Source organism: Heliconius melpomene, chromosome 9 (assembly GCF_056956725.1).
Source record: "Heliconius melpomene rosina isolate 202511_hmr_F chromosome 9, ASM5695672v1, whole genome shotgun sequence".
Lineage (NCBI taxonomy): Eukaryota > Metazoa > Arthropoda > Insecta > Lepidoptera > Nymphalidae > Heliconius > Heliconius melpomene.
Window position 1 is genome coordinate 4,023,426 of NC_140397.1, and position 24,136 is coordinate 4,047,561.

Genomic DNA, 24,136 nt, shown 5'->3' on the forward strand with positions numbered 1-24,136 from the left:
ACATTAAGACAATTAAGGAAACCATATACCACTCCCATAAATTACATCAGCAACCATGATTTGTGGGTGCGTTCATAAACGAAAACGAAAATCAATTCGTTGACGTCCAAACTGTCAGAATAGAAAACGTTAACCAGAGTTATTTGAACTGCCCCGGGGTGGCCGTTAATAGATCTACGGTTGCAACAGCGGCGTTGCGCGTGCGCATCGGACTCGCTCGTAAAATTACGAAACTTAAACAGAAATAACCGGACTAACAAAGAGCTATTTTAAAATAGGACGTTCCGCTTCCTGGTCCAATCAGCTAAAATAACTACGGAACCCAATGGACTATTGAGCCGGATCGCGGCTTCCGCGAACGTCTTGAGATAGCCGTTATGAAATTGTGTCATGTTTAGAATGGTTCTAATGTATCTTTGATTACTCTCAAAAGTTAATATCGGATTACAGTAAAAGTTCGCTTTGATTACTATTGATTAATATTTTGTACTATTTCTTTTATGTTAAGTTAGTTAGTTAATAAGTTTTAGTTAAAGTTCACCTCTGTAGCTTCTTTGACATATTCGGAGTAGAGGTTCAGAGCTGAGATAAGTGCTCAGGTCGGACTGCTTATTAGAGATGGCGACGGAAGAACCCCACAGGTTCAACGGCGGCAGTCGAGTCTCCCAGGAAGATTACGACCTTGAAGTCAGGTGGCAACCGATCGTAAAATGAAAGCCATTATCATGAATGCTACATGATAAGGAAAGCCGACCCCGTTTAACAGGATAAGATAAGGTGAGGGCAAAGAAGAAGAAGAAGCGGAAGATGGCTAGTTAGTTTTAGTTAAAGGTACACCCTTTAACTATATTGAAGAGAGGTACTACGGTGGGATTGAAGTCAAATGTATTATATATTTTATGCACGTTTTATGGTGCTCAATTGCAATTAATTAAAACTGCACTTGACCGAATACTAATATTTCTAGAATCTGGCCATCAATTTTAACATGCTTACTTATTTTTATATGAACATCATTTTCAATAAAATACATTTACATTAATTGATGTATAATTTTTTAAACGTTTACTTATTAAATATATTTCAGATAATTGCAAACTCTACCACAAACACTAAAATTAAAATTTTACCTATTAATTTTGTCGAAGTCGTTTTATTTATTAGTAAAATAAATGCTTCTTAGCGTTAAGCCCGCCTATTGTACATTTTTATTTTTATTTTGTGCAATAAAGAATATAAATAAAATAAATAAATATATCTTTAAAATGTTGACGGTAAAAACTTTTTAATTTTACATTTGAAATTGCATATACTTATTTTAAATTATAAAATCAGTTTTACGCTGTATCCTTCATATAGCAGGGTAGGAAGAGGGAATACAGTGTTAAAACGATCCGTTACCCACTTTCCACCAATTTTTTCAAGTCATTGCATGATGAGTGGCGGAATTCAACGACAGCCTTTTGCTTAGAGAAAGAGTAGAAATAAAAAAATAATAAATAATAATTCAATCCCCCAAGTATTTGTATTATATTGTGTAATTTTATATTATTCTTAAACATATTATTACAAGAGCCCATCTGGCACCAGAACGCACTATTTCACGATGCATCATTAGAAACGAGAAAATATAATTTATTACTCATGAGTTATGCGCGTCTATTAGAATGATTAGAATAATTTATTGGCGTTTGATTGTAGCCGTGATACACACTCGACGCTGAATTGCGTCTTTAGAACAAGCGTATACTAAGTATCATCCAAAGCAGTCTCCACTATAGAAGTAGGAATTATTAATAGTAGGAAAATAGCAATTTATTCTTTAATTTATATGTCAACAGAAAAGTTAATTAGTATCTTTTACTTCTTATAACGTTTGCGGTGGATGGAATGCTGCGTGGATTGTCACGGGTCGCTACGAGTAAACCTTACATATCGGTCCCCATTCATCAATTAAATTAATAACTTGTATTTTCGTTGAAATCAGTTTGGTTTTAATTTTAATTCATGTGTGGACAATTAATAATTCAAATTTAAAATTAATCATTTTATATGAAAATTAATAGGGCCCCCATTTCATTGCTACCCTCGGGCCCCCACATATCTAAATCCGGCCCTGATTGTGCCTTATGATAGATATGTTATAACATTTGCAATACGCTTTTGATTCATTAATTAAAATCTATTATGATTTAATGAAAGCCGTTATGCATTGCCTCAGAGTAGCTACAGTTAATACGCATACAATTGAACAGATTCGAGGCGCTGTTCCTATAAATCAGCACAGGTCGTACAGCTCATTCGAAGATCCATAGATTGGTATGATTTGTGGCTGGTAGCGTTAGCTTTTGTAACATCCACTTGTACAGGAAACCCCGCATTAATACTTGTAATATTTTACATGTAAAGTAATACAAGTTACATTTTATAGATTAATAAATAATAATAATTTAACTCTGTAGTTGATTAATTTTATAAATAACAGTTTGTTTATTAGTATTAGTTGTTACTGTGCATCATTAAGACAATTTTTTTGTTATTCTTTTAATAAGTAAGTATTATTTTAAAAAATATAAATATCATATTTGGCTTTAATTTAAAAACATATTTTTATATGCTTTTACTCTAGTTTAATACTAAAGTCTAATAAAGTTCCATTTTATAGGCAATGAAATGGATATAATTTAACTTCAGAATTAAAGCTATCATCACAAATTCTTCGCCTAAATACAGGATCAGTAGAAATCTATTCATAGCACAAACAACCAAACGCATCAAAGCGTACGTCTGTCGTGAAAGGAAAGATATGAATAACAGAAGAAAGTTACCCGCATGCTTCTGTAGACTCTTCCTTGCAACAGACTGCAATAAAATAAGAATAAAATAAATAACATATACTTGAATAACTTAATACACTAGCTTTTAATAAGAAAAAATAATCTTTTTTGCCATGAATACAGATATTTCTCCGTCCAAAATAAAACCCATAAGTTTCACAAGTCAAAAATATTACTGATTTTAACGACAATTTCTCCAGTCTTCTATAACGCAGTTCATTCTGACAAACTTTTTCACTATATTTGAGATTAATTTAAAGATATCTCCAATCATCTGAGTAATCTGCTTAGAAAATATTGCAATTAATGATTTCACTGGTCCTAATGTTATCAGAATTAGACGACCGCTATCAGCTCTACAAAGTGGATTTACTGATACGTCATCAATTCAAGGACATTTTCTGTAAAGGCTTCTTCACGGACCATTTAAATAATCTAAAGACGACGACTGTCATTTAAATCCGACTAAAAGCAATAACTGTTTATATGGGAATGAAATGTGAATACAGCCATGTTTACTGCAATAGGTCTACCTGCTATTAATATCCATAGTAGTTGATGAATTTCAAATTATAGAATCAAAATACGATACAAATTATAAAATTTGAGGTCGTCGTGGCGCAGCGGCTCAATGGTGTGACTGTAATACGACGGTTGTGGGTTCGATTCCCACTCGAAGAAGTGAAATATTTATTTATGTTTATATTTCTATTTCTTCGCTCTGGTGTCGTCTGGTGTCGGCGTTGAGTTCTGTCACTCAACACGCAATGCCTCCAGAATTAGGCAGAAAGTGGGGAACCCTCCCTTTCCTTCCCTCTGCTTAACCTGCTGTGTGCGGGATATAGCGTGAAGCTGATTTTTTTTTCTTAAGTCATACTTTTTCATATAATCATAAACTAATAAGTATTTTTTTATATACATTATAAACTTATTACTAAAATTACAAAATTGTTGTATAATTTTCTGTAGATATAATATTGACGCCGATCATTTACAGCAATCATAATTAAGTGTGTAATTTAATTTAATAACTTCAAAGAGGTAATTTGGTTTAAATTGACTATTTCTTACATCACACTATATCAGGAACTAGTACTTACTACTATAATATATAACATACATATATGTTTATTGTATATAATATAATGCTAATTACGATAATTATGTCCACAAAAAACCGGTTAAGGCATCGTTAGGGTTAGGTTTCTGTACCAATTTCAGGGGTCGACAGGAAGTATAAGTTATAAAAGTTAACAAATTTAAGTTTACGGACATATGCACTCATTTTTAACTTACTTCTGTAAGAAAAGGAGGTTATCAATTCGACTGTTACCTCATAACTTTTGACTGGGTAAACCGATTTTGATAAAAAACATATATATGAAAGGTAGTGCTTCCCTTTGTGCTTTTTGGTCCATTTCTGGTAATGGTATCAATGAGAAAATCTCATAAGTCTTAAAATTGCATTAGGTATGTGGGCAACAAATGGAAAAATAACGACACTGCATACTTGTGTGAACTGATTCCTAGTCTCTTCTCTCTTCTCTTCTTATTCTCTCTAGAGATTGATAGTCTCTTAAAATTTAAATTCACAGACGTACAAACAAAATTTAAACAGCTAGCTAGCTATAAATTCCTTGCACTTGCTAACTTAACGTCGTCCATTCATCAATAATGCATTATATTGCTAAAATCGTGACGTCACGCACAAGAAAATGCGTTTGACAATTGCGAAACACCGTAAAACGTCCCGCGAGGCTTTCCCCCTACAATTTATGGACAGAAGACAGATATTATGCGGTTGTAGCGCATACAATGCGTGTATATTATTAATGCAAATAGCGAGAATATCTGATAATAATTCATTGTATACAGTGCGAGGACATAAATCCATGGAGTCGTTTTCCATGGTGAGAATCCGATAGAATTTGGCTTCAGGCGAAGATCTATTTTGTGCAGCAAATATCGTGAGCTGGTCTCGAGTGACAATATTACAGGTTATAGTATAGGTATATGAATCTAATTCTTACTTTATAAATCTTTAACTAATCTAATTTCTAATGGACTGTATAAATATGTGTGTTCCTAGTATAATAAGACAGTAAAAGGGCGATTTTGAGTTAATTTCCAACTCGGTGACCATTTAATAGTTTAATTTCCTCGTTCTAGTAGCGAAGTAAAGCACGGCGTTGAAATCCGCCATCCAACGAAGAAAATAATGTTTTTTAATGGGAAATAAGTGTCTTTAGGTTTTCGGGTTCCCTCTGCCTACCTAGCAATGTGCGGAATACTATAAGAAAAATAAAAATAACGAAAAAATATATTTAGTACCATCATAAAAGGAATAAAGCCTGACCCAAATACAATAATTATGAAAAGCGGGTCGAGATCCCAATACAACAACAATATACGTCCCTATATCCATCAATCACGACATTATTTATTCTATCGATCGTTTACTATCCGCTGGCAGTAAACTGGGACGTGCCAGGCGGGGACAGGACGGTGCTCATTTCGTGTTTCTGTTAAAAAATGTCTGTTTCTTTCAATGTCATATAGTTATTATGTTAGATTTATACTTTAGATATGTTGAAGAATATAGAGTAGGTGAGTCTTGAAAAGAAGAATCCAATATGATCATTTATAAAATAAGTAATAATATATCTAATGTCGAATGATGGTTCGAGGATGAAGTGACGCAGGGGCACAAGAGTATGACTGCTGTGGTTCTAAAGCGACGATTGAGAGTTCGAGCCCCACTCGGAGGAATTATTGTTAATATTTTTATTCCTTCGCTTTTGCACCAAGGCGAAAGTCCAGGGTTGACTCGAAAAATTGGGCGGAAATGGGGGAACGGAGTGTCTTAATACTAGGTTCCCTCTGCCTACCCTGCTATATGTGGAATACAGCGTGAAGCATAATAGTCGTTACACGGAATGGAAAAACAAATTGTATATTTTTTAACAGGCGGCAATTTAAAGCAGACACATTAGTCTTTTTTTTATATAAGTAACTAGCGGACGCGCGCAGCTTCACTTGCGTATTTAAGGGTGAATTCTAATAACCCATGAAACACGTGTTCAATGAAATATTTTTAAGAGTCTAAATTTAAAATTTTATAAAAATCGGTGGCGATTTATAGATTTTTCCATACAAACTTTCAACCCCTTATTGGCACTCATAGGGGGTGAATTCTAGAAAACCATGAAACACATGTTCAATTAAATACTTTTAAGAGTCTGAATTTCAAATTTTATAAAAATTGGTGCCGATTAAATAAAATTCTATACAAACTTTCAACCCCTTATTTGCACCCTTAGGGAAAGAATTCTAGAAAACCATGAAACACGTGTTCAATTAAATATTTTTAAGAGTCTGAATTTAAAATTTAATAATAATCGGTGAAGATTTAATTTTTTTTCCATACAAACTTTCAACCCCTATTTCACCCCTTTCGGATAACATTTTTTCAAAATCCCTTCTTAGTGGATGTCCAGATTACAAAAGTAAACATCTGTCCAAATTCCACGTTTGTACCATCAACGGTTACGGCTGTGCGTGCGTCTTACCTCAGTCAGTGAGGACAAGTCCTTTTATATATATAGATTATAATATGCAAATATGAACAATTAATTTGGTTATTTAATACTAATAAAATAAGTACTAATAAAAATAATGCTCTCATATTGATTTTTAAGTGTAATAAACAACAATTACAATAAAGGGGTACATATTTTTTGCAAGTTGGTAACATAAAAATACAAATAATTTTAGAATAAACAGCAATTGACAGCCATCTTTGTTATAAAAAAATATACTGCCACAGATTACTTATAAATTAATCCCTGCTTCAAGGAATAACAGAGAGTTGATATAAATTTGACATTTTTCTAATATCCTTTTTAGAAAGCAACAATTTTCTAATATCCTTTAACTCCTTATCCTTAAAACCATTTATACTACGATTGTAAATAAGTTAATAATTGAAATGTCATCGAAACAAAACGAGAAAATGAGAAGTCGCTTGACCAGAACGGATACCCAACTGGAGGACACAAATCAATTACCACTGCCAGCAATCATTTGCTAATAGCCACCACGTCAGCGGCCACGGGCTACAGTCACGGCTGTTTATAATCTCCTATATAAAGAGGCTTACACTCAATGTAAGAAGTAAAAACGTTTTAGATTTGCCTTGAATTTTTTTTTTTTTTTTTGCGAAGAAAAGAAATTTATGGAGAAAAGATGGACCATAAGTGTATAGATCAGATTCAGATGATCAGATTTTTAATTTGAAGAGAAAAACCTTTTTCTCATCCCGCTGAATGTTGGTATGTATGTTGAGTGGCGGAATTCATCACCACGCATCACCTCGTCACCAGCGCGGAGTAAATAAAAATATTAAACATATCATTCCCCCGAGTGGCAATCGAACCCATAACTCTTCTCATCTCTTATTGCAACCTATGTTAAAGTATAAATGTGTACTTATATAATAACATAATATTTTTATCATTAATGTTTGTTAAATAACTGTGTATAGACTGTCTTACAATATTACAGATCATTACCGCGAGTGAAACTTAGCCATTTCCCGCCAGCAGGTATCGGCAGCCAAGCGAAACCTATGAAATCATTCTACTCTCTCTCTCATCTTTTATTTTTGAATATTATATAGAAGGCAGAAAATATCTAACCACCGCCAGAATGTAAATTTAAAAAAAATTGTAAATGATAGTTAGTTACTGTAATGTCATCAACGTGGATTCCTGCAGAATGAGCTGATTATGTCTGTGTCTTCTGGTATGGTGGCTTTGAGACTTCAAAGATTTTATGAATGGGTCCCAGTATAATGTGTACTGCACGTGCAGAAGAAATCTAGTGTTAAGACACTCCGTTTCCCATTTTCCGCCGAAATCTGAAGGCATGCGTGCGTGCGTTGAGTCAGTCAACGAAGCGCTTTGCCTCGACAGAGAGAAGAAATGAAAATATCATACCGGTATTTTATTTCCTCAAGTGAAATCGAACCCAGAACCAGTCGCGTTTACTGTCACACGCTTGTGCCCCTGCATCACAACAGGCCTCAACTACGTAAATATAGATAACTAGCGGCCCGCTCGCGGTTTCACCCGCGTGAACTATGTTATTATTAATTTCTGTCTCCATGACTACGTCCTAGTGACGTCTATGCAAGACTCCTAGCATTTGTAGTAACGAAGTTTCATACAAACTTTCAACCCCAAAAACAACCCCTGAAAAGTCGAATATTGCAAATTCCCGTCTTAGCGAGCACCTACGTCCTATAAGTAACTCCTATGCAAAATTTGAGAATCCTAGCACATGTAGTTTCTGAGATATCGTGATGAGTGAGTGACCTTTCGATTTTATATATATAAGAAGATAGATAAATATTGTCTTCTTATACTTTCCTTACAAAAAATACAATACATGAACATTGTTTACTTCCTATTACTTGCTAATTTCACTTATAATTAGATTTAACTCTATAAATTACTCTATGGAACATACCTTACATTCATGACAAATGCTGTCCCATAACTTTCCTTATAAGCTACAACACCGCAAGAACTGAGCCGTAATAGGGTTTCAATAAAATAATTACATCGTTGACGCCTCTATAGTAAATGTCTAAGAGCTGGCATTCTAGTGTAGTTTTTTCATTAAACTACTATCCGGCTTTCTTATGGACCTTATATTGATATTTTTAATAAAACTTTTAATAACGATTTGTTCCAAAAATAAAAGAAGCCAGCCGTGGCTTAAGCACAATTGAGTGACGCGACAGGTTGTTCGATTTAAGCTCGAGGAAATCTTTAATTCAATCTCTTTTTAAATATCTTCGTTTCTTCGCTCTGGTGTTGAGACAAAGCGCGGCGTTAAGTTCCGCCACTCAACACCCAATGCCTCCAGAATTTGGCGGAAAATTGGGAGATGAGTGTCTTAACACTAGGCTACTTCTACCTACCCTGCTACATGCGGGATACTGCGTAAAGCTAAAAACGACTGAACTAAGCTAAACTTTTCATTGAAAAATATATCTCCGAAAACAATACAATATAACAAAACAGTACAATAATAATTAATTTGTAAGCAATAAACGTTTTTGTTCATTTATGGCTCATTCTATTAATTTGTGGTCGAAATAAATGGCCGCCATCAGCTCTACTCCAATACACTAATTGACATTATCTGTCAAGTAGAGTGTACTATCAGATCGTCTAATTAACAGATATCGTAGCGGAGATGTGGGGGGGTGAACGAACAATCCTCCTCTTACCTTCAAGTTGGCGTTTACGACTATAGACTATAGTATAAACTGTACTTAACATCAGCATTGATATATTATGTTTTAAAATCACAACAAAATATATTTTCTTAGCTTCGTGCTGTACCCGGCACACATCAGGGCAGGCAGAGGGAACCTAAGTTAAAACACACCGTCTCCCATTTTCCGCCGAATTTTGAAGGCATTGCGAATACGAAACCAATCAACAGATTGGTGGAACTAAACGTCGCGCAACGCAGACATGACGATATATTTTATTTCCTCGAGTGGTGATGAGGAAAAACAGAAAATAAATGATAAAACAAGTTCTACAAACATTGAAGAAGGAACTAAACTCTCAATCCGCAACTCAATAAAATATATCAATTTCGAGGGAAAGAAAGTTGACTCGGACAAATGACGCGTTAGAAACATATTGATTAATATAATTCCAGAACCTAACCATATAAGCTGGTTTCTTACGCGAAACATGTATAAAGAAATGCCAGAGCTGTTAAATGGATTGACCGAGAAATGTCACACGGACAAGCCGTCTGTCGGCAACTCCTTATATGCTGCTGGGGTGTCAGTGGGACATCACACCTGAGTCAAAACCTGGTTTCTAATTTATGATGTCTTGATGAAGTCTTTACGACCAATTTCTAGATAAGCAATTTGTTTAGGATTGATTTCATATGTTATTCACATTTTTTAAATTAAGCTATAACCTATTTTATTTCTGAGCGACTGCTGCCGAAACTATGCAGTAGACTGCTAAAATTTAGCATGGCAGGTAGTTTCTTGGGGAGTATCGAGGACCACTAATAGAGGATTTCTTGAAATTCCTATGGGAAACACAGGTTTTTCCTCCTCTATGGGAAGCGATTCCGGATATTTTACTTAAAATTTACGTACCATATAACGATGTAACAACAATACTCTATAAAATTTAATTCTATATATATAAAATAATATTTTTTATAATAAAATCAATAATAATAATAATTTAAACCTCATAATTATTTGGCAGAACAATGAGCACATTGAAACAGGCTGTAACATTCCCTGCATGAGGATACCACAAGACTAGCGAGGCATGTAATAGGGCAGCTTCCGCGGGGCGCGCCCCCATTGTCCGCAGCGCGACGTGCGTGACTGTCATAAGCTTTCGATCATTTTATAGCTTTAAAAAAACCATAAACATGTGAATATTGTTGTGTTAATAATTTGTTTTTAATATTATACGTTATCTATAATCAAACTATTTATTTTACAGTAATCTGTGGCTATTATATAGTATGTTTTTTTCTATGCATAATTAAATGTATCAAGCGGAAGTCATAGTTTTTAGGATTCCGTATTTTAAAATAAAAAAACAAACTAACGGACAACTTTGTGAATAATTAAAGGTTCACAATTTTTTCCGTCTGTCTGTATGACAATGTGTCAAGACCACTTTTTTCAAGACAGCTTGCAGGTATCAAGGTGAAATTTATAAAAATCAAATATCCAGGTCTAAGGACCCGGTTGGAGCACAGAAATTAGACCTCTAAAAATAAGGCTTCTAAGTCAATACAATAAAGATAGTAAAGAATAATAAGAATAGTAAAGATACGAGCGTTTATGCTGTATGCATAATGTTGTATAAAATTTGTCGGGTAATCAAAACTTATAGGGTTAGGTATATAAAATTTAATAAGAAATGTAAACAAGGAAAAACTTACTTCATTTCAAACAAAAAGACTGCAAATTTGAATTTGTCAATTTTTATAAGTCTCGTTCCCAATTACCATCACGAAATTGGTTCGGAACCTACTGTGGACGAGACCGATCGCGCTTGGCTGATTTAAAAAAAAAATAACAAACAGTTTACGACCGGCGTCTCCGCAATGCATTGTTTGGCCCCATCGCTGCGAGGCTTCCCGGCAACTATCCAGTTACAGGTTACCACTGCCTATTCATACTTCCTTGTAATCCTATTTCATCACCCCATTTGTTCGATTTATAAATATAGAACATATTACATATTAATTTACCTTAAAGACATTGCCTTATAACAAAAAACGAAGCTGTAAAAGAATATTATGTAATATTTTTTTAGTTTAGTAGTGGCAAACTTATATAATAGAGTAGGCAGAGAAAAAAAATCTCAATACCGATCTCCACCTTCCGCAAAATTTGCAAGTACTTAATTCAATCATAGAATTGAAAAATGAAAATAATTTAAATATAATAATTTCTCCGAGTGCCACAGCCATCGCGCTCATCTTTGAGTAATCAATGTATAACATTCAAAGATATAATAAATAGACTCTTATTTTGAAGACACCTAAAAAAAACAAAATACCCACCAAGTCCAAATCTGAGTGGGCTTATGTAATGTGTGTTTTTACAATTGGAATGTAAATTGCAAAATTAGAGCAAAAGTTAAAGCATATCTTCTTTTAAGGAAGAGCCAAGGTAAGCCGCCTACCAGCTTTTAAAACATAAATCTGGATCTCCCACTCACTCAATTAGAGCCAGCATTTTATACCTAGTTATATTAGAAATAAGAACACTATGGCGCAGTATTTAACTGGTTTTTATTTAATTGTTTAATTGCCTTGTGTATTATAATTTATATTTTGTAAATTTTCACAATTGTCTCATAATGTAATTTTAATGATTTGATTTTTTCAAAATTTAAAATAAATAGTTTTTTAAACATACCTACATATAATAGAAAACTACCCTTGTTAGTAGTTCAAAACAGAAATAAAATACATTAGCAATTTTCACTTTCAATACTTTCCCTAGGGACCGTCGATTTATTTAATATATAACATTTGTAATTGGATAAAATTCAATTTAGAAAACTGGAAAACTTGGCCTTCCCACCACCTCATAAAATCGCATATAAGTACTTCTACACTGCAAAATATTTAAAGAATAATATAAATCTTTCATATTGTGCAAGATTAAATGCGACGAGAATGTACGTACTCGCTGTTTCTAAACAAATGATGTGAATTTCAAGAATGTCTCAATCACATATTTAATTAAACTTAACAAATTAGAACTTTTTAAGCTTCTCGTTGAATGAAATTAAGATAAAAAAATATGATTAATTATAACTAAATAATTAATATAGAAAAATACTAACTTTGTAATTGAGCTCCTTTCATCTTCGCGCAGCCCGACGAACATCATAGTAGAAGGCATTGTGACGAACACACAAACACTCAAATATTGAAGTAAAAACTAATGTAAAAGTAATTAAAGTAAAAACTGAATGAGAAATAATTAGAAAATAATAAAATCTTATGTACCTATATATCGTGCTAGATACCTCGTGTATATAGGGCGAACTGTCGCCGCACATTTAATGTTTATGACAAAGGAGACGTGGGCGAAATATATGTAGGTGTTCAGCCAGCCTTAAATGGTAGTTAGTTATTATTTAGAATTATGATTCCCCCTTCTTCCTTAATATTCCCGTCATAATTACATTTTGCACTATTTCTGATTTCACTAGGTTAACACACTGCGCTGTGTTTATTTGTTAGTTATCCGATCCAGGACATATTTGATAAGAAAAATAGAAATTTAATAATAAAATTTATGTCATCAATTCCTATATTGTGTTGGCCAATATCGTGATTTAAAAAATTAAATAACATTTTTCTTAAGCAAATTAACAAATAAATTACGTTGCTCGTAAATTATCTAAGGCTCTACACAAAATACATAAATTTATACCTATACATACAATTTAAATTATCTACTTTTTACTGAAAGATAGAAGGAGCATCCAGAAATCGCGGGATCGGGATTGGACCAAATTAAAATGGTACCACACGGTAATCACCAGCTTTCAAATAAAAAGAGAATCATCAAAATCGGTTTACCCAGTCAAAAGTTCTGAGGTTACAGACATTAAAAAAATACAGTCGAATTGTGTTAATATATGAATTAAAAAAAAACTCAATTGTATCTCTTAAATTAAAAACAATAATTGTATCTCTTAAAGTTCATATTCAATTTTATTTATTTCACTATATATAAATTAATATCTAAGTTTTAAAACATATATTAAAATATTCTGTATATAAATTCTGGGATATAAATTGAAATTGATATTGTTAAATTTAACGTTTCATATTAATAAATAATCTATGTTCCTCGTAATAATGAAGTTTTATGACAAGCTTCGAATGTTTATTTTGAATATTCTTGTGCTTCTCGTTCAGAAATGTATACGATATATTTTGTACAACTAATTCATATTTTATTGCAATTATATGAATAAATACAGAAACATTAAAATGAATTATCAATATTTTTGTTATTTTTATATAATTATGGTTTTTAACTGCATCGCTCTATTAAAAAAGATTATAATTACAAAACATTTAGAGGAATAATTTCAGAACACAGCTTTGCTTTGGCTATGGTTCCATAGTTTACGAACGTTTGACGGCTTTGGATTGTAAATTGTGATAACTTGTTATTCCCTTTGAAAGTTAATTATATTTTCATATTTTCTAATCGTTTCAATTATGATAACTGAGTAATTTCGACAATAATGTTGAGTCAAACTTCAACAGAAGCGCTGCTTTCAGCGACTTATGTTGAAAATTACTTAGATTGCGTTGAAAATTTGCCCAATGACCTGCAACGACATTTATCGCGTATGCGAGAATTAGATGTGACTTACAGAGGTAAAATGCGCAATTTCTGCTTGTATTTCCTTTCATTAATCCCTTCTACACTTTTACCAAAAACTCCCATTCATTTTAACTATTCATACGATAAAGTATTCATATGTTGACGTTTTCATTTGTAATCCATTCTCCAATTCTATTTCTTCACAATCATGACGCTTTAATCAATGATTTAAGAAAAAACATCTATTTATTATTTTTATCTACAACTTTGCATACATTTTCATTCATCAAATTGTAAAAGATTTATATTTGCCAATTTTTGTCATGTGTATTTGTTTATAACATTGCATACTTACTTACAATATACTGTAACACTAATAACTTTCTATTGTACAAATTAAATACGAGAATTATATACTATAATTAACATAACAATTTTTTTTACAGAATGTCTTCGAGATGCTGAAACACACTTAGCTGTTTGCATTGGGCCAAATACAGAAGAGAGACGTCGTGGGAGAGCAGCTTTGCGTCTTCAAACAGCTCTAGTAGCTGCACAGGAAATTGGTGATGAAAAACTACAAGTTGTACAAGTGTTGCAAGACCTCATCGACAACAAACAAAGATGTCTTGATGCAGATCATAAGAAATTAGGTAAGTCACTGATTTTACTTTTATTTATGCTACTATCCAATAAAGCAAAAGCTTGGGTTATAAAATAAACAGTGGTTAGAGTTAGAGTAACAATCTGGTTGTAGGTTATCCCCACTCCAAACTGAAAATTTAAGATAATTTATAATTTTTTGTGTTCTATAGTTTCCTGTCTAGAAGTAAACACAAATGGGACAGTAAAAGAAGAATCACCTCAAGCTTCCGAATCCCGATCAAGTGATAAAGACACAAGTACACCAATTCAACAACAACAAACACCTGCTCCGCCACCACCTGAGAGATCTAATGAGAAAGAAAAAGAAAAAATAGATAAAGACAAATCTGGAGGTACAAAATTTTTTATTCTATTAGTAACTGTTACATTATTATTTCACTTTTAAAATGAGAAGTTTAGTTAGATTGTTTTCTAATATTTTTGTTAAAATAAAACAATTTCTTATATATTGAAGGCCAGCAATCAACATAACATAAATAAAGTAATAAAAGTTTTTTTTTAATTTATGGTGTAATAAAATATTAAATAAATAAATGTCTCTAATATGCATATATTCAAAATACTGATGAAACTGGTTGACAAAACTTTTTATACTAAAAATGTATGGTATTTCGTCGATCAGTTTCTATTAAAAACTTATTTTCCAAGAAATTCAAGATTTGTTGACGTGTTGACAAATCAAAACATGCAATACCAATACCGATTCTCTGTAGAGTGTAATCAGTTAAATAAAATAAAATCTTACAATGGATGTGTAATATAATAATTTTCATTCAGGTGAAAGGTGGTCAAAACGACCTCGAAGATTGAGAACAACAGCAGGAGTGGCTACGGATGGTGCAGACTCTGGGGAACGAGACAATGAGAGACATACACATAATACTACTCATAAGAAAGGTATGAGGTTAATCAACAAAAACTCACATATATTTATAATAAAATATTGTATAATGTGTTAGATTTAAACAAACTGAACTTTTACAGGTATAGGTAAGAAGAAAAAGCGCAAAGCTCGTCAAGCCGCACAACGGTCTGAGACACCGCCGGAAGAAACGGATGCCATTGATCCAGATGAGCCGCGGTACTGTCTCTGTGATCAAATATCGTATGGTGAAATGATTCTGTGTGATAATGACCTATGTCCGATAGAATGGTTCCATTTTTCATGTGTTTTTCTCACAACTAAGCCGAAAGGCAAGTGGTTTTGCCCAAAGTGTCGGGGTGATAGACCTAATGTGATGAAACCCAAGGGACAATTCTTAAAGGAATTAGAAAGGTATAATAGAGAAAAAGAAGAGAAAGCATAGAATTTACAGCACAAGTGAGGTGATTTGTTGATTTTCTTGCTTATATATGTTTCTCTTGTGAGATATCAATAGGCACTTAGAAGATAAACAGAAAATATTATATTTCAATCCCATATCGAAATATATACATGAAGATTTAATATTCGTTTTTTGAATTATGTTCATTAAAAATAGGCCGTTGTGGCGCAGCGGCACAAGCGGGTGTGACTGTACCGCGACGGTTGTGGGTTCGATCCCCACTCGAGGAAGGGAAATATTCATTTACGTTTATATGTCCATTTCTTCGCTCTAGTGTCAAGGCGAAGCGCGACGTTGAGTTCTGCCACTCAACACGCAATGCCTCCAGAATTCGGCAGAAATTGGGGAACAGAGTCTTAACACTAGGTTCCCTCTGCCTACCCTACTGTGTGCATACAGTGTGAAGCTGATTTATTTTCAAAAATATATATATGTTTTTCTCTTTTTCTTTTCTGATTTCAAGAAAGTTTATCACCACCTCACATGTGCTTAACAGACTAACAGATATAAGTATTTATAATGTGATGATTATAATAATAACGTGCAGATTTTTATTAAGAAATTAAATTGTCACTATTGCCAGAAACAATGAGGATTGATTGTTTTATTTAACATTTATACTGGCAATATTCTAGAATATTGGTTCATAAAAGAAGAACTTTTCGACATAATATTATAAGTACAGCGTGAAGTTAACGCATTTATTAAATTCTGTACAGAAAGTAAGTAGTTTTTTAATACAGTTAGTGTTAACAGATTAATTCTGATTTTAAATATAAGTTTTCGAAATATTCGGTGTTTTTATTTTTTGTTCAACCTTTGCATGAAGCAAAATAAAATTGATCAATATAAAATAATTTTTCAAATAAATTACAATTTAGGGGTGATATGTAATTATTATTATGACATTTTTTAAAGATTTGAGAATTCCTAATTTTAAAAAAATCTTGATTTGTTATGTTCCATTTACAACAACAATAAGTATATAATAATATCAATATACCCAATTAGATATTTGAGGCCATTGGTGGTGCAGCGGCACATTAACTAAAAACTGGTTGTGGGTTCGATCCCCAATTAAGGAAATGAAATATTTATTTAAAAATGATATTTCCATTTCTTCGCTCTGGTGTCGAGGTAAAAGGCGGCGTTTTGCCACTCAACATACAATGCCTCCAGAAGAAGAAGCCAAAAGAAGCAGAAAGTGGGAAACTGAGTGTCTTAACACTGGGTTCCCTCTGTCTACCCTGCTGTGTGCGGGATACAGTGTGAAGCTGATTTCATTCGATTTTACTCAATAAAAAAGTATGGTATTCAAATGTCTGTTTTTAATTTTTTTTAACATTAGCACACAAATTGCAAAATGGGTGAAAATTCCATGAAATAAAACTATGAAATGTGTTTTAAATTCAGTATATTTTGTACATGAATATACACAACTTGTCTATTAGTAACCATGCGGAGTACACAGAGAAACACAATCTATATGAAATAAACTCTAAAACGTTTAAAACTACACTTTATTTTTTATGCTTGAATATATTCCAAGTTAAATGTTATGTATGTCGTAACTCTATGATTTGTCTATAATATTGCAATGGCTTATATTTCCGACTAGATTATTATTATCAATACATTATTTCTATATTGTAAAAACATATTTAAGAATATTTAAGCATAAAAAATATAATTAACCAAACATAATGCTCATGGCACAAATTATATTTTTTTTACGCTGTATCTCTTTAATATAGCAAGCCAGGCGAAAGAATTCAGTGTGAAAACACTCCCTTCTCCACTTTTACATTGATGTGACATTACATATTAAGTGGGAATCAAACCCAAAACCATGGCGTTTACAACTGCCAAACGCCATTTACTGTGCCATATTGGCATTAATTATAATAATTGTAAGAGTAAATTGAAGAAAACAACACATTATTTCTTTTAAATAAATACTACACGCTTCTATATAATTTTAATAGTAAATTGCAGTCTCAAACCAAAACTGAGGTCTACTTAAGGTAGAGAGTTGTCACATTAAAACGGCAAGATACAATTAATACTTTAAAATAAAAAAGACGAATATCTTAAAATACAATATAGTTTGTGACAATGATTAAATATGACACAAATTTGAACACAAATCTAATAAATTAATCACTAAATAAAAACTTATAAAATATTTTTTATATATGTCATTCAAACAAACTAAATTATACACTCTTTATAATAAACATTCACACTAAACTCTATGGCAGTATATATAATAAAATAAAATAAAAAATCTACATGATGTAACTAGATTGTTATTTTTTTTACAATTTTTGAAAAATAATAAATTTACGTAGTATTTGAATGTAACACCTACAGAGTAGTACATTTATTTTTTATTTCTAATCAATTCCTTATGATCTTAATATTGAAACTATTTTCATAATTATAACCTTTAACTGCATTTATAATTTTTATTTAATAAATTTAAAATTCATTATTTATATTTCCTATAAGTACAGAATGTAGTGTAATTTTTGAGCTTTAATACCAACATTACAATAAATATAGGAAATTTTAAACTTATTATAGTAAAACTATCATCATATAATTTTAAATACACTATTGTAACTGTTTTTAAAAACATTTATACCCAAACCCCATGAGGATTTTTATTAGTGGGGGCAGCATTTTCCAACTGTCTTGGCGAACCAATTATTCTACGTGCACTTCCCGCTTTACATAGACCTGGAAACAAGTAACAATATTATAATTTCTTATATGCTCTAATACAATTTATTTATTTTTTTATAAAGGGAAGGGAAGTAGGGTAAGTAAGGAAGTTTTTACACTTTTCCAGTATCCAAAAAAAAATTGCTTAGAATTATTTAGCAAGAGAAAATGCTATTTATTTAAAAAAAATATAAAAAAATGTACTAACCATCTAGTGGGTGTCTTAGTTCATCGACACTACCCGTAAGGCTTTGAAGGTTTGCTTCTTTCATTTCTTGCACTAATCGCTCCACTTGACGTTTCTTCTCCATTATAGCATTCTCCAAAACGCCAACCTGTTATCAAAAATTACTGTAGATATAAAAATATTTAATTGAACAAATAAAGTATTATACAATTAATCAACATCTTTTTGAATTAATGAAATATAAAAATATAATTATATTTTTTATAAAACTTTTAACGTAGCGCGGATTTGAAAGCCGTTCAAGCGCTCTTACCACTATAAGCTATATTATGTTCTCATCACGCTACGTCAAAATTCTCATATGTTTGTTACAACTATCTATGTTGTTAGTAATCTCTGTTAAGATATGTAGTACCTCTCTTTTCAGGTTCTCCGCAGTAAGGTGGTTAATCTCCGTGGCATGTTTCGCTTGTTGGATTTGAGTTTGTAAATTCTCGACTTCGGCTAGCATTGATCTTTCCAGGGCTTGTCTAGTTATACAAAAAATCAAAACATAAGATCAAAAATTATTATATATAAAAGTATTTTTTGGAAACATATCATGATAATTTGAACATAGCTGGAATGGAACCGGTGTCTCTTGGAAACCATCCAAGCGGTCTTACCACTAAGCCATAAGCTTGATAAGAAGTACGGTCCACAAGTTGTGACCGCCTTGAAGTTACTTTTTCTAAGCTTTTGTGCAAGAAGAAATCAATTTAATCCTAATATTAAATATAACCCAAATACATCACAGTGGTCACGACTCGTCGATCGTACTGTAGAAGTGGTTTAAGTTCAAGTCCCACTACCTACATCAGTTTTCAGGAAGTATCTTAATTAAACTCACAACCATCTTGATTATAGCTGTCCCACTGCACCTCAATGGATTTTTATTTAGCCTCACGCTGTATACCGCACGTAGCAGGGTAGCGAGAGGGAACCTGGGAACTTAGTGATAACCACAATCCGTTCCCCAATTTCCACCAAATTCTTGAAGCATTATGTATTGAGTGGCGGAACTCAAGGCCGCACTTTGCCTTATTATCATAGCAAAGAAATGAAAATATTCGAATCCGCAACCGTCGCATTTCGACACACACTTGTGCCAATACGCCACCAGGACCTCACAATTTATTTTATTATATTAAAAATTACCGATTCTCCTGCTGACGACTATTAATAACACGCTGCTCGTTGTGTATGTCCTCCATTAATTTTCGTATTTTATTTTTACACTGTAACAGTTCAGTTTCACAGTTGGCCAGCTTGGATCGCACTAAAACTATTTCTGACTTCAAAGTCTTCTCGTTTTGTTTCACTATTTCACTCTCTTCTTCTACATAATTTAAGGCTTGTACCTACCACATAAAAAGTATTTATCAAAATAACCATGTTTATGAATCTTATTTAAAGAGATATACAATTTTATGCCTTAAATCTTAAGTGTTTAGTGCAATCAGATCAAACAGTCTATCATATTTTAAATATAAAAATTTCACAGCAGGATTGAACCCACAACCACAAACATATATTTTACTACACGCATACTTAAGAACAATAAATTCGTATTTTAACAATAGCTGTAATTTAGAGCAAATACTTTTGTTAAGATGTAAATTGATTTAGGGTGGTAACACACTATAGTAACGGTGACGGTTCGTTGTCGGTCCGATCTCAGTCTGCCAAAATACTGTTAAATGAGAAACAATCTGAGCATTTATACTACCAAGTTCCAGTCCAATCACGCAAAAAAGTATATTTAAAATTGAAAAAAGCAACACAGCAGGGTAGGAAGAGGGAAACCTAGTGTTAAGACACTCCGTTCCCCAGCTTCCACTGAATTTTTCGAGACATTGCGTGTTGAGTGGTGGATCTCAACGTCGGGCTTTTGCCTTGGCCAGAACGAAGAAATGACAATATTAATAAATGATAATTTATTCCCTTAATTGGGGATCGAACACACAAACGTCGCGTTGCAGTCATACTTTGTGCTCCTGCGCCACAAAGGCCTCTTTTGAGAATATTCCTCATATAAATATATTTTAACATACTGAGATCGGATCAACAACAAACCGCGACCGACACTATAGTGTGAATCCGGCCTTACCGTGGGAAATCTATGTAGCATATTGTGAGAATATAATTCTATGGAAAGAATGTTATCATTTTACAAGCTTGCATTATTGTTCTTGTTTCTAAACAAAAGTTTGATATTTAATGAACTTCTCAGAAATTAATATGTCTAGTTTTCATGTTAACAAAATATTGATATATATTGAAAATATATTTATCTGGTACAATATAGAAAAGACACCTTCTTCTTCTTATACATAATCAATATAATAGAGACTCAAAAATGGGGTTCCCAACATTTTATGAATTATTTAATAATATCTGGTTTGCCATTTAGTTTATCAACAATTTTAATTTAAAACTAGTAAAATAACTAATAGTTGTATATGTTACATGATATTTTTTAAGAGCCCGCGGTATTACTGATCGTGGTTACAGTGGACTACATCATTCCCCCCTTTAAATGAACAACACAAAAATATTTTTTCAATTAAAAGTAGTAGTAATTAAGTTAATTTCATTATCATACATTAATAATTAATTATAGAAGTAAAGATAAGACTTATAACTTTCGAATTTTTACCTGAATTTTAATACAAAAGTATAATAATATTAAGTTTCTTTTATGAAATATCTACCTGCTCTGTGCTTATCCGTAGTTGGTTATCAGCTGAACTAATTTGTTGCTGTAGCAACTCCACTTGCCGTTCTTGCTCTCGCCCTTTATTCTCCCAGTAACCAATTTCTGCATCAAACTTAAAAAAAAACAAAAGTTTAAAGTTTTATTCCACACTAAGGATAGAAAGAAAATGTATAGAAATTACATCACATAAACTAAAAGACATAGACATTTATGTCTCTTAAATAAGTGTTAACTATAACTTCTTTCTTTTGTTGAAGAATAGAGTCTTCTGTACAAGAAAATGTGTTAAAATAAAAAATATATATATATTATACCTTGATAAGATCAACTTGCTGACTGGACAGTTTCTCTCGTTGATAATTAACAAGGGAAACCAGCTCTCTGTACTGATTGTTGTAGCTGACTGCCTCAGGATTGACTTCTTGATCAGAAACATTGGTAGGTGTCACGGCAGGCCTGGTGGTACGATTCGGTGACTTCCTTAATGAAGGTGGCGGTGGAGATCTATATGGTGGTGGTGGGTCTCTGTTAAAATTATAGATCAATATGTTTTTGGATAACATAAATTATTTAACTGAAATCTCTGGCGCAAATAAAATTATGATAAATTACTAGAAATCATATAAAAATGTTCTAATCTTAGTAGTGGGACTTGAATCTCTTGGCAGTGGCGTAGCTAGGGTATTTGCTGCCCGGTGCGGCTCGGGGGACATGATGCCCCTTTCCTGTTGATGACTTCTAAAAAAAAAACAAAAAAAAAAAAAACGAAATCATCGACGTTGAGTTCTAAAAGAACAAAGTGATCGTGAATGTTGACTTCTAAAAAAAAAAACGAAATCATCGACGTTGAGTTCTAAAAAACAAAGTGATCGTCGACTTTGATGCCCCTTTTATTTTGATGCCCGGTGCGGCTTAAAGGACTTGATGCCCTTTAAAATGGTATAAAGTCTAAAAAACAAAGAAAAAACACACTAATCGTCGACTTTGATGTCCTTTTCCTGTTGATGCCCGGTGCGACCGCACCGCTCGCACCCCCCTAGCTACGCCACTGTCTCTTGGTAACCCTCCCAAGTGCTTTGACCACTATCTTTATTCTACTACTAAGCCATATATTTTCATTAATCTTCATCAAATTCTCAAATGCTTATCACAATTCATTATTTTGTTAACAACATAGGGTGACTTGATAACAATGTATAACTTAATGGCCAGAGCAATTAGATGAATTTCAATCAAAAGGGTACAAATCCCACCTTATTCAATATTTATTTTATGAAATTGTTGTGGATTTGATTTGACCTGAGGGAATGAATGTTTCAAAATCAATATTAAATTTAGTAAAGCTTACCTATAAGGTGGGACATCTTTAAGCACGGGACTATTAGATTCAGGACTCTTAGCTTGTTGTACACCCTTTACAACACCAACGGGATTGCCAGGGGATGTGTTATTTACATTAAGTGTAGGGGTGGTAATCACATGATTTGGTGAATTTTGCTTATCTGCTACAGGGTTAGTATTGTGACTCCTGTTGAAAGAATATGTTGAAATGTCATATACAGTACAGTGTCAATTATTTAAAATAACTTATTTGATTTCAAGATACTTATTATAAGACTACACTCAATACAATTTGATTATGCAAAAAAACCTAATATATGTCCTCTGATTAATTTAGATAATTAAAACCATTGCACTTAGAATATGTATTTTGATATGTTAGATAAACATTGACACTCTTGCTAATAGTATTTCGATTTTTATTAATTACATACCCATTTCCAATTGGTGATCTAGAATTATGAGTGAGTTGTGGTTTTTGGTTGTTGCTGCTGTTATCAGATCTTCTGAGTATAAACTGAATGTCATTTGAATATTCACCCCATTTCATAAGTATCTATAAATGTATGTTAGGTTATTAGATCAACTTGTTAATATTAATAATTTAGAGAGATAATCAACATTAATTTTATTTATATTTTCCACTTGCTAATTTACCTTCAATGGATATTCTTGTGGAGCTAGCAATCTTTCATTATTTCGCCATCTCTCTATTAGAGTGAATCTCCCAACTTTGCCAGTGGCGTGTGCTAATGCAAATACTACATCCTGAAATTTTGTTGTTATTTTTAAACATTCAAAAATGCACGCTTAAATCTAGTAAATTATTTTTATTTATTTGTACGCTGAAAATTAAGATTTTTAAGCTTTAGCTGAGTGTGTAGTGTTTATAAAAAAAAGCTCAATAAGAAGCTTAGAAAGGCGTAAAGCTTAATATAGCATCAGACTGCTTAAAGTAGTCACTGAGTATAGAAATAAAGACACATATCAAATAAAAAAAACTATTTTGAGCACTTTCAACTTTCATAATTACGATGAGAAATGAATATACTGACCTGACAAGTCGTAGTCTCCGTCACCCCACAAACAATCCTTTGTATTCCCTCGACCCAGACCTTCAACTCCATTAATTTCAGAGAACAACTTAATTTACGGCGCACACAGTTCTATGAATACATTATATGTTATATTCACTCCGTAAGTAATCTGTTTTCTAAGTAAAACAAACGGAAACACATCACAAACATTCCGAATTCACAATAGAAAATATAAGCTCAAAAGCAAAACCTCAAAGTGGGTTATGAGAAGAATCGTTCGGAAATTTAGCTTTCATAGTGTTACTACATTGTTTGACAATTTAAA

The 24,136-nt window shown here is 32.5% G+C and overlaps 3 protein-coding genes across 6 annotated transcripts in view; 1 reads left to right on the forward strand and 2 right to left on the reverse strand.

Annotated features, from left to right (window-relative positions):
• LOC146536237 (microtubule-associated protein Jupiter-like) overlaps positions 1–12,414 on the reverse strand; it is a 108,864-nt gene extending 96,450 nt beyond the window's left edge. Inside the window, exon 1 of the mRNA XM_085189776.1 lies at positions 12,266–12,414. Coding sequence (XP_085045902.1) covers positions 12,266–12,324 — 59 coding nt within the window. The 5' untranslated portion in view covers positions 12,325–12,414. The remainder of the gene's footprint in view (positions 1–12,265) is intronic.
• Positions 12,415–13,550: 1,136 nt separating this feature from the next.
• Positions 13,551–24,136, forward strand: part of LOC146536238 (inhibitor of growth protein 2) — a 57,512-nt gene continuing 46,926 nt past the window's right edge. The window contains exons 1-5 of one of the 2 annotated variants that reach the window (XR_014878236.1): positions 13,551–13,823; positions 14,217–14,423; positions 14,586–14,768; positions 15,214–15,333; positions 15,421–16,127. Coding sequence is in view for 1 of the 2 variants with exons in the window: in XM_085189772.1 (XP_085045898.1) it covers positions 13,688–13,823; positions 14,217–14,423; positions 14,586–14,768; positions 15,214–15,333; positions 15,421–15,743 (969 nt within the window). In the remaining variant the exon portion in view is untranslated. Of the gene's footprint in view, positions 13,824–14,216; positions 14,424–14,585; positions 14,769–15,213; positions 15,334–15,420; positions 16,553–24,136 lie in introns of those variants that run through there. The other variant, XM_085189772.1, reaches the window with a different exon arrangement.
• RASSF8 (ras association domain-containing protein 8) lies at positions 17,159–24,084 on the reverse strand. 3 transcript variants are annotated; one of them, XM_085189766.1, is made up of 10 exons: positions 23,830–24,084; positions 23,432–23,542; positions 23,209–23,330; positions 22,782–22,961; positions 21,748–21,937; positions 21,429–21,545; positions 19,873–20,075; positions 19,091–19,205; positions 18,697–18,823; positions 17,159–18,503 (listed from the first exon to the last, which is right to left on the reverse strand). In XM_085189766.1, the coding sequence occupies exons 1-10, from the start codon at positions 23,899–23,901 to the stop codon at positions 18,403–18,405; spliced, it is 1,338 nt and encodes a 445-aa protein (XP_085045892.1). In that variant the 5' UTR covers positions 23,902–24,084; the 3' UTR covers positions 17,159–18,402. The 3 variants fall into 3 exon arrangements, with proteins under 3 accessions (XP_085045892.1, XP_085045890.1, XP_085045893.1); XM_085189764.1 differs by having other exon boundaries at positions 21,748–21,958; XM_085189767.1 differs by lacking the exon at positions 22,782–22,961 and having other exon boundaries at positions 21,748–21,958.